The sequence below is a fragment of the Anarrhichthys ocellatus genome, unplaced genomic scaffold (assembly GCF_004355925.1).
Source record: "Anarrhichthys ocellatus isolate YVR2014 unplaced genomic scaffold, GSC_Weel_1.0 scaffold24, whole genome shotgun sequence".
Taxonomy (NCBI): domain Eukaryota; kingdom Metazoa; phylum Chordata; class Actinopteri; order Perciformes; family Anarhichadidae; genus Anarrhichthys; species Anarrhichthys ocellatus.
Genome location: NW_022280054.1, coordinates 5869473 through 5880548, shown reverse-complemented (window position 1 = coordinate 5880548; position 11076 = coordinate 5869473). Strand labels below are relative to the sequence as shown.

Sequence of the window (11076 nt, the reverse complement as noted above, 5' to 3'; positions counted from 1 at the left end):
CAGACAGGTTAACAAATAGAGATAAAAGGAATCCGCTCTACTAAGCCCCAGTTCCAGACAGCTGAAACATGGTCCACATCTTACATTCTCCAGTGATTGTATGGAAAATATACGATGTGGTCGTGCCCAAACTAAGTTAGTTACCAGTCTTTCTTCTCATTTTAAAAGTGTCATTTAAGAAGAGAAGGTGAATTAAATCTTTGAAATCATCTCTTCACGTTTTCCCTAATTTCTGTATTAATGGTATTCGGATTGATGTGACGACTTAGGACTGGACTTGGGACTTGACTGCCTTGACTTGGGACTTGACTTGGGACTTGACTTGGGACTTGACTTGGGACTTGACTTGGGACTTGTCTGTCTTGACACAGGACTGAACTTACGACTTGTCTGTCTTGACACAGGACTTGACTTGGGACTTGTCTGTCTTGAATTGGAACTTGACTTGGGACTGGCCTGTCTTGGCTTAGGACTTGACTTGGGACTTGTCTGTCTTGACTTAGGACTTGACTTGGGACTTGTCTGTTTTGACACAGGACTGAACTTGGGACTTGTCTGTCTTGACTTGGAAMTTGACTTGGGACTGGCCTGTCTTGGCTTAGGACTTGACTTGGGACTTGTCTGTTTTGACACAGGACTGAACTTAGGACTTGTCTGTCTTGACACAGGATTTGACTTGGGACTTGCCTGTCTTGACACAGGATTGGACTTGGGACTTGCCTGTCTTGTCGAGGGACAACATCTGACCTTGCTCCCCTCTCATTCAGAGGTTCTCACTTGGAAGTTTTTTTGAATGCTGACAACAGATCCTTTTAGTGTTGTACAGCAGCTGGTTGTCCTGTTCAGCATCAGGATCTTCCTGAGCAGCAAGCGGAACACCATCAATTTCCCAAAGATCAAAAGGTCAACCTCAGACCTCAGATCTTAATCACAGAGCAGATAAGAGCGAAGAGGCAGAGGTGGAATTGTGAGGAAAGCAATGAGGAACCAGCACTCTCGACTTCAGGCCTCGGCTCTTCCTCAAACAGGAGATACTGGACGGGTCCTGTTGAGTACCCGAGCTGGACTGACGACAGTGACTCTGATTAGGACAAACAGCCCTGGTGCTTGCTGCAGGATTGGACATCTCTAAAACCTTTTGCGCCTGGGATGGTAAGTATTCATTGGACTTGCAAAGGCCTACTATAGGCTCATCATCACAGAGATATGAACTATCTTACACACAACATACTTGTTTTTCTTTTTAACATTTTATATCACTTGCTTAATAATTTAAATAATTGTTTTTAATCTAAGCTGTATAGGTTTTTACCAGAGGTATGATAACAATTAATGACAGCATTAACAAAAGTCTCCTGGAAGCCCTAATCTTATTTACTGGTAATTCAAAGATTCTTTATGTTACTCACTCTGTTGCACTATCATGTTGTTTTTAGATATGTGTGGGTGCCTGTAACATACAGAGGAAAGGTAATGATTTTTAACATAAAGAAAAGTCTCCAGTGATTATCATTATCAGTTTTTAAGTGATTGTTTATCTTACTCACTCTCCCACCCATCAGGATTATACACACTGCATCAATCTCCCCACAAGAAGAAAGATGGCTGACACTCATGAGAAGGATGGATGACTACAGCAACAACTAAAGTGGTTGACTTTCTTTTAGTTAACAAAGTAAGTAATCCCCTCACTTAGACTACAAACGTATCAGTAGTGACATAAACTGGTGATAAACTAGAGTTAACTTTACATATGTGGATAATATGAATCCACTATTCATAATATCATTACCTTATTGAAGGCCAAATTTAACACAATAACTATAACCACTGTGTGGTTGTGTCCAAAATGATTAATTTCTTGTTTTTCTGTTTCGTAGGACAGGACTCCTCTACATTTTTAGCATTCCTTGGGCAACTAAGTGTGGACAAAAAAACTCACGAACACCCGCTAACATCTGGCTTTTTTCTTTGGAGTGAATGGTTACAGTCAACGTTTATTCCTGGGACAAATTATTGCAGCGGTGTCGGGTATTTAGCGGCTTCATTTCCGATATGTAGTGTTGGAAACATGATGTGACGCGTGTTGAAGTTAATAAATAATAAAAATACCTCCAAGATGTGGCTCTGTGATCTAAACAGTACATTTTTGGAGGATAAGAAATATCTCACAGGGCATACTCAGATGTATGTACTCACGTGTTTTGGCAAACCCTCTTATCACACCTTACAAGTAGAAGTGTTTGAGCTACAGCCTATAATAATCCAACCGACCAGTGCCAGTACTCACCTGTACACAGTTTTACAAGGACGGTGGCAGAACATGAGCTGATGCAGAATGGTGATAAGGAAACGTTTGGATCCATTATACTAGGTGTGGGTTTTCCCAAACCGACATTCTCAAAGCTATCCATTTTTTTCACCCATTCATGTCTGCGTAGTTAGAAAATGTTTAATGTACATGAACATGAACATAAAAACATGTAGAGAGCATCTGGATGAGCTGATGCACAACATGAGGTGAGGGGAGTGAGAACAAGAATGCTGTAATTTATCCAAACAATGTTCACATCCGTTATGGGCCTAGTTTTAAGTCAACACCTTCACATTTTCTTGGGGGAGGACGTCCAAACCCAATATTTAATAGTATCTTTTATTCACTGTAGAAATCCAAAATATAATGATGATTGCCGGGCAATACACACGCCAACATGTGCGTAAGGCAAGTACTTATTTTCACTTCAAGCACTGGTACCAAAATCTCCAAAAAGCTGGTTGTCAATTTTTGCAGATGCATAACAGAAAGCATCCCAACAAATTGCATGACAGTCTGGTACAGCAGCTGCATCAAAGAGGACAAAAAAGCCCTCCGGCATGTGGTGGAAACAGCACAGGACACTGTTGGCATTGAGCTGCCATCACAAGAACATCTTCTCGGTGTGTGATGAGGGCTAAGAACATCATAAAAGACATTACATACCTTGGACACCATCTACATATCATATCATAGTTAGTATTTGATTCCTCTCTATGTGACAGAAGAAAAGGCACACACAGTGATACAAGTATTACTAATTATTGACCACGGTGATACATTTGCTTTATACGGTGGTCGTATTGTTATTATTCTCAAATGTTTGTAACTTTCATGGAAACAAAAAGAAAGCTATTGCTTCTGCTATTTGTAAATAGTTAGTTGTTTATTCTGTTTTTTTGTCTTCGTATGTTTGTATTTCATTGGTGTATTCGTGAAGTGTAACATTATATTTTAGGTTAAGATTAAAGACTTCAATTTGTAGAAAACAGCGCCATCTTTTGTCGCCATTTAGACATGACGTTCACCGCACCGGCTAGCATTAGCACAAACATTAGCATTAGCCTATAACAGTTTCGTCCATTTTGTTTAGCTTAGCTAGACTAGCTAACGTCACATTAGCTAGTTAGCTGACGATACTGCAGCAGAGATGGATGACGGTGACGAGCCGGCGATAGTCCTCTCGCACAACACTTCTTCAGGCTCTAAGTCCGGCGGGGACAAGATGTTTTCCCTTAAGAAGTGGAACGCAGTGGCTATGTGGAGCTGGGACGTGGAGTGTGATACGTGTGCCATTTGTCGGGTACAAGTGATGGGTGAGTCCGAGGAACAGACGCTGCTAGTCTGCTAGCTTGACTGGGACACCGGCTAACGTAGCTAACAGATGTTAACAGGAAGTCTCTGGCATACTTAGCACCACTGTAACATGTTTTTTCTTTATTTGCAGACGCTTGTCTGCGGTGCCAGGCGGAAAACAAACAGGAGGACTGTGTTGGTAAGATAATGTCGGCAATGAAACGCGTTATAGCAGTGCTAATTAATCACTTAGCAGGTTAATCCAACATGCTAACGCTAGCTAGTTTAGTAGCTAGAGCTGTCAAACAAACCGATCCTGCCAGTTTATCACAGTGGGAGGGTTTTTAATTATTTGTGTTCGTTCTAAGTAAAGCCAAATGAGTGACATGACATTAGCGTGGAGATTAGCGTCTTTGTATTTTTAGGAGAAAACACTATTATTTAGTTAATAAAATGTGAGAGCAAATTGCCTGTTAACAGATTATTGAGCTAGCTACGTTTGAACTGCTGAACACTTCATTATAATAGAATAAATGTTAAAACTAAAGTAGCGTTAGTGTGAAATAAAAACGGATAACCTCAGTAAATGACTAACTATATTTAGTGTGAATGGCGCTCTACACTGTCGGTTATTATGACAGGAGATTTAGAGATGCTGGATCCTTGCATTGTAAACCACTGACTCAAGTTTAATACGTATTTAGCGTTTGAGCTTTTTGAGAAACGATTACAACTAGTTTACCCGATTGCAGATACACATTTTTAGTAGTCTCCGTGTGAGCTCCCTCATTTGTCATAGTCTGAAAATCATCTACTGAAGCATGACATGACATTAGATGGCAAGGATTTTCCTTTAGGAAAATAATGAGCTATGTCTTTAAACATAATATGAAAAGCACAGATTAATTTAAGTAAAGTAGTAGTATACACCATTAAAATAAACACGGTTGTACTTTAATATTCTGTGTAACTTAAGCTTTTCCCTTTTTAATACTCTCCCTATGTCCTCTATCTTCATCTTCTTTTCAGTTGTATGGGGGGAGTGCAACCACTCCTTCCATAACTGCTGCATGTCCCTTTGGGTGAAGCAGAACAACCGCTGCCCCCTCTGCCAGCAGGACTGGGTGGTTCAGAGAATCGGCAAATAAGCTCCAAAGTCCAGACGGCCTGAGTCTCAAACGACACCTGTGTGCACCCAAAAGTGGTGACAGACCTGACAATGATCACTGGAGCGTCCTGTGCAGCCACTGACACCGACAACTGTCGTCCTACTTATGAATGCATGTTCCAGTAGTCCTGATGTCTAAGGAGGACGGTGGACTAAATTAAAGCAGACTTGTTGGCCACTGAATGGTTGATGTGTCTGGAGGTATCATGGAGAGAAGGATGAACCTCGTTACGGTGTTTGGTCACATGTTAGCTTGACGTTTTTGTCCGTGGTGGTGTTCAGCACAGCTTGAATATGTGACTTTCTTTTTAAAAAATAAAGAACTGTATATAGCTGTAAACATGTGTTCTTTCATCCAGTTATTTGAATAGATGCGGTATATAATTCCTATAAACAATTGAAATTATGGATATTGGTATTAATGTAGTTCTACAACATATGTTGTAGTTTAGATCACATTGGTTTGGTTTTTTTGCTACTGACAAATGTGTCATCACCAACAATCAAAAACTGTCAAGTTCCAAAATTAGAATATAGTAGCAACCAATGTTTACTAAATTTCTCTTATTCTTTACTCAGTTTCTCATTAGAATTAGAATTTCAACACAGCTACTTGTTTAGACAGCATTTATTATTCCAGTAAGTTTGTCAAAACAGGCAATGTAAAAAGGGTTTGTGGGGAACATTGTTCATATTTTAATGTATTTAAATATTTTATTATCACTTCCAAAACACTAAGAAGGTTTATGGTAATGCTTATCCACTCTTTGAACAAATGCCCATTTAAAACATGAACATCATCTATGGAGTTCACAGTGATTTAGTAATCAAGCATGAATGTCCAGTAAAGGATCGAAAGTCCTTCAGTCACCTTAATGCCGTAAGTACCTTGGTAGTCTACGTGAACTACCTGGAAGGCGGCCATGCTAACCGCTATACCGCTAGCTCTCGTTATACATGTATGGTGAGGTTGGCCTTGTTCCAGTTTCACGCTTACTGATTCAATTCAATTGTGATAAAATGTAACTAAGAACATTTACTCAAGTACTTGTACTTAGCTGCTTAGTGATGAATCAGGAATAGATTAAACTAATAAATGTATAATAAGTAATACTTTGAATGGAGCCAAATAAAGTATTTTTGCTTTATTTGAAGTACAGTTTGCTGATAATACTTATGTGTATACATTGTTCAATTGCTACTTTTACTTGATTTGGATCTACCAAACCTAATGGGTGGAATGATTAACTATCATATGGGTGAATGTTTTCTAACCCTTTTTCTAGCATATAGAATGCATCAACATGATATAAACGTTTTGCTGATTTTCTGCACTCACATTTATGCAGTCTCAGTTCATCTGACAATTATATCAAAATCATTTGGTCTATGAAACTTAAAACAAAAGCAGGTCTATTGTAGTCAATTGCATTTTTTGTGCAGGTGTTCATGTTATTTCGTCCACATTCTCTATGCCAGCGATGCGGTTAAAGTGACTAAAGATGAAAATGTACTTTTCAAAACTGCTCCAGCTACAAATATATACGAGTTGTTTTGCTGAGCAGCTGAAAACCTCAAGTATGAGTATTCAGCCTTTATTCTGCTGACAGCTACTTCAAAAGTCTGTCAGGAAAATTGATATCTTAGGCTGCTTACTTAACCAATTAGGGCTCATTTATGCCTTCACTCTCTTTCCTATGATAAGCAACGAAGTGTGCGTACATATACTTCACGTATTATACTCAGACAGCTTTCTCAGTGCCTTATTTATCTCACTACAATCAGCCACAACTTGTTAGGGTCAGGATCTGCCACCTCATCATGTCAAGCTGGTAGCCTGTTACCGCACAGGCACTCTGCGTCTCCTAAGAATAGATGAGCCCAAAGCCTCTTAAGTTCAAACCACGTAAGTTGCTCTCCCTTACTGCCGTCTACGAATAAGCATGCAAAGACACTTAGCAAACAACAAATCCCTGCGGACAGTGGTACTTTTAATGCTACAAGAGGCGTGGCACAATAGGTGGAGGATGTTCAGGATGCAGGTGCTTGAGGGGCTCAGTTGTGTCTGGAACCTGCAGATGAGTGAGCTAGTTGTAGTTGATCAGGCCCAGCTGCCTATATGACGCAACATGGGTGACCTGCCGGGACTGAACAACCTGGTGGCCAACACGGCCTACCTGAGGGCTCAGCATGTACATCGTGACGAGCTGAGGAAACAGAGGCTCTCTCTGATGCTGCCTAAACCAAAGATGTCCTCTGCTCTCCAGGCAGCAGCGGGGAGGAAGTACGAGTCACTGTGTGAGCGACAGCTCATTGGGAGGAAGTTGTTCCAGCAGTTTCTCGGGGCCTTTAACCCGCAGTACAGGGTCGCCACTGAGTTCCTGGAGGAGCTGAGTGACTGGAGCTTTGCCGAAGATGAAGCTAGAGAGAAAGCCAAACAGAGCATCCTCGCAAAGTTCTGTCAACCTGAGTCCAGGAGTTTTCTCTCATACCTCACAGGAGAGGCAGCTGAAAGATGCAAGAGTTTGTCAGACAAAAACTTTGACGTTATGTTGGACCAGATAAGAGAAGCAACAAGAGACTTCCTGAGGGGGAAACCTTTCTCTGAGTATCTGAATAGCCCCTTTTTTTATAGGTTCTTGCAGTGGAAGGAGTACGAGAAGCAGGAGATCAGTGACAGATACTTTTATGAGTTTAGGACTTTGGGAAAAGGTGGCTTCGGCGAGGTAGGTGACAGAAATCCCAGCATCTGAATAAAAGTGTAGATTTCAGATTGCTTCATGGACTTACAACTAATATGCTTGAGTTAAAGTGAGACATTCAGAAGTTTTGACAGAAGACATTCTTTTTCTTACAAATGAAAAGCTGAATTCATGAGCAATTAAAAGCACCCGAACTCAATTGAATACACTGAGAGGTTTTTGTGGTGCAGCCTGACTTGGTCTGGTGTGACTTGTAGCTTTTGTAAGCTAATGTTAGCACACTGTATTTCCTCTACTTGTGCCACTATTACTATCGCATTATGTTTTAACGTTTATCATCATCCTGTAGTTGTTACACACAGCGGCCGCTGTCCAGTAAATGTTATATGGTTTTGCTTTAAAGTCCCAGCAAGGAGTTTCAGAAATATATTTCAGGATGACAGGAACAACAGACACTAAACCAAAAAAAACTAACTGAATAACACTGTTATAAAAACTAAAGTAATGTTTCTCTGTCTTGCAGGTGTGTGCGGTGCAGGTGAAACACACAGGCCAGATGTACGCCTGCAAGAAGCTGGATAAGAGCTGCTTGAAGAAGAAAGGTGGCGAGAGGATGGCCCTTCTGGAGAAACAGATCCTGGAGAAGGTCAACAGCCTCTTCATCGTAAACCTGGCTTACGCTTACGACAACAAGACACACCTGTGCCTGATCATGGACCTCATGAATGGTGGAGACCTCGGCTTCCACATCTACGAGCTCGGGGAGCGGGGTATACGTATGGAGCGCGTTGTTTACTACATGGCCCAGATAACCACTGGGATGCTCCACCTGCACTCTATGGACATTGTGTACCGGGATATGAAGCCTGAGAACGTGCTGTTGGATGCTAAAGGACAGTGTCGGCTGTCAGACCTGGGATTGGCTGTGGAGCTGCCAAAGGGCAAAACGATCTGCCAGAAGGTGAGTGTGCTGACCCGTCCCTAGATTAACCACAGTGCTCACTGTCAGACGTTTCCACTGCAATGCACTTTGCAAAGTCACTCCGTGGTTTGTGTTACGCCAAAAAGGCTCTTCACTCCTGATCATACTGTTCAAACAGAGAACAATATTCAATAGTTGCTCTCATTTTAATGCCACTACACGGTATATTTGTCCACCCACCACTACAAGCAGCTTACCAGGAATAGATATGATGGGTCTGAGTGCTGCTCCGACAGACAGCATAAGAAAGCATAACCCTCTGTGACTTAAATTAATCTTTTTAAAAGGCGCTTGACCTCATCCCTAGTTGGATACTGTTAGCTTTAGCTGGTTAATCTTTGCTCTACTAATACCAGATATGGCCTACACGTGTCTGACCGAGGAGATGAGTCAGGATATTCACAGCAGGCTCTCCACTCACTAGAGACGGGAGAAAGACTGAAGGATAATGTCTCCGTCATTTGTCAGCTGACCACCCCGACGGAGGCCAGTTAACGCAGCCTTATTTTCTGTCACAGTGTGTTATTGCTTCACGTTCGCATTTTTGTGTCTGTGTTTTTGTATTAATTTTATTATTTAATTTAGTTTTCAATCATGTGATGGAAGCTGGTCAAGAAAGTTTGCTGCAGTTAAATTAAATACCCTTTATCTCAATATCTCATAATAACACAACAGAATATCAACAGCTCAAATCTCCATTAATAACAAAAGAGGCTACAACATTTTGGATGGTTTACCCCGAACACAAACATTGAAACTGCATATGCTAATAATATAATGATTTGCATTATTTTGGTATTTGAAGAAATAAAAAAAAATATATATATATACATAACCCCCCTCCCTCCCGAATAACGTGTGTGCAGTCCTGAAGCAGGTAAAACAGAGCACAATAAATATACCAGGTGGTTCAGCCTTGTCCCTGGTCCCCAGAATCTAACCAGACCTGAATACCTTTACAGAAATTGTGATTATTGTTGAAGTTAAACCCCAGAAATATGGAGGGTGCTTATGTTAAAATCCCCCCTCACGCCCCTCTGTGTGTTGTCAGGCTGGCACCACTGGCTACATGGCCCCTGAGATTCTAAGGCAGGAGTACTACTGCACCTCTGTGGACTGGTGGGCTCTGGGCTGCAGCATCTATGAGATGGTGGCCGCCCGTTTGCCTTTCAAAGACTTCAGAGAAAAGGTGCAGATTGAGGAGGTGACTCGTCGCACTCTGGAGGACGATTGCAAGTTTGAACACAAACACTTTGACGGTCCCACCCAAGACATCATCCGCCGCTTTCTGAAGAAGAAGCCGGCGTATCGCCTTGGGTGCCGGTGAGTAAAAAGTTTAATTTTCCCAGGCACAAATTGGTCCGATGAGGTTGATACAGACCTCATGGAAGAAATCATCCATCAAGAAAATGTAGAACTTCTTTTTCACCCCTGAAAACATACTGTCATCCTTGAAGATGCAGTCCTTAAAGAGACAGGACCAGGGGTACAATGTTATGTTTAAAGGAACAGTGTGTAAAATTAAGGGGGATTCATAAATATGAACACTTTTACTGCCCAATCATTTAACATGCCTCATGCTGTCATAACCTAATTTTCTATCACAGTCCAATCATTAAATGTCTTTTGTGTCTTTCTTACAGTAGCGGCGATGACCCACGAAACCACGCGTTTTTCAAGAGCATCAATTTCCGTCGTCTGGAGGCCGGCCTGGTGGAGCCCCCCTGGGTGCCAAAATCCAACGTGGTGTACGCCAACGACACGGACAGGTTCAGGGACACCTCCGAGGTCGAGAATGTTAACTTTGAGGCCAAGGATGAGAAATTCTACAAGCAGTTCAGCACAGGCGCAGTCTCCATCCGCTGGCAGAAGGAGATGGTCGACAGCGGAGTGTTTGACGAACTGAACCAGCCCATTCTGAACGACCACAGCTGTGAGACGGCGTGGGAATCCAGGACGTGCATTGTTTTGTAAGCAGGTAATCTGCTCATCAATATGTGCAACTGGGCAAAACAATAACACACAAATGTCCTTTAATTTAATTCCTTTCACACTACCAAAATGCCTGGTATTATACCAAATGGAGCAACTCAGGTACCTCTTTAAACATTTTACTTGCCTTTATCTGAATATATTTTGTCCCTCAAAACATCTGCCTCAGTGTTGTGCCCGGATGGAGACACACACTGACATTGCAACTGCTGCTTTATAGTTTGCCCTCTATTCCTGGTGAGGCAGCAAATCCCAGTGCACACATAGTTTCCATTGCATCACTCAGCCATTTTGGCAGGCAAGTGTTCACATGTGTTTGTAAACAAGCTGCATAATGGCTGTGTGTCACTAAATAGCAGCAGGATTATTCTCCAGTATTTACAAGAATGGGCCACATTTCTTAGACAGACGTAAATCCCATGGATGCCTTTCGCTCTCGTGCGTGGACAGTGAAACGTGACCTCAGTGAAGTCTCTCAGTAGCAGACGTTCACCGCTAAGTGCCGCCAGACTCCCATGAAGTGCGTTCGAACACCCGCAGCACTCTTCATCATCCCCACTATCTTGACTGTGCTGCTCAGGTATTTACAAGCACTGGATGACTCGTTCAGCTTTAACAAGGG

General features: G+C 41.9%; 2 protein-coding genes across 2 annotated transcripts; both read left to right on the top strand.

The window, feature by feature from the left end:
• Positions 1-3419: 3419 nt before the first annotated feature.
• rnf7 (ring finger protein 7) lies at positions 3420-5118 on the top strand. The gene is made up of 3 exons (XM_031861093.1): positions 3420-3630; positions 3762-3809; positions 4640-5118. Exons 1-3 carry the CDS (start codon positions 3465-3467, stop codon positions 4756-4758), a joined length of 333 nt encoding a protein of 110 aa, XP_031716953.1. The 5' UTR covers positions 3420-3464; the 3' UTR covers positions 4759-5118.
• Positions 5119-6907: 1789 nt separating this feature from the next.
• On the top strand, positions 6908-10436 carry LOC116390856 (rhodopsin kinase grk7a-like). The gene is made up of 4 exons (XM_031860970.1): positions 6908-7504; positions 8004-8441; positions 9514-9785; positions 10106-10436. Exons 1-4 carry the CDS (start codon positions 6908-6910, stop codon positions 10434-10436), a joined length of 1638 nt encoding a protein of 545 aa, XP_031716830.1.
• The last annotated feature ends 640 nt before the right edge of the window (positions 10437-11076 follow it).

Bases quoted from the DNA above. Each gene is read 5' to 3' on its own strand.
- LOC116390856 (XM_031860970.1), top strand. From the start codon at position 6,908: ATGGGTGACCTGCCGGGACTGAACAACCTGGTGGCCAACACGGCCTAC. The intron at 7,505-8,003 runs GTAGGTGACAGA...TCTGTCTTGCAG, and splicing joins GAAAAGGTGGCTTCGGCGAG to GTGTGTGCGGTGCAGGTGAA. The intron at 9,786-10,105 runs GTGAGTAAAAAG...TCTTTCTTACAG, and splicing joins GCGTATCGCCTTGGGTGCCG to TAGCGGCGATGACCCACGAA.
- rnf7 (XM_031861093.1), top strand. From the start codon at position 3,465: ATGGATGACGGTGACGAGCCGGCGATAGTCCTCTCGCACAACACTTCT. The intron at 3,631-3,761 runs GTGAGTCCGAGG...CTTTATTTGCAG, and splicing joins TTGTCGGGTACAAGTGATGG to ACGCTTGTCTGCGGTGCCAG. The intron at 3,810-4,639 runs GTAAGATAATGT...TCTTCTTTTCAG, and splicing joins CAAACAGGAGGACTGTGTTG to TTGTATGGGGGGAGTGCAAC.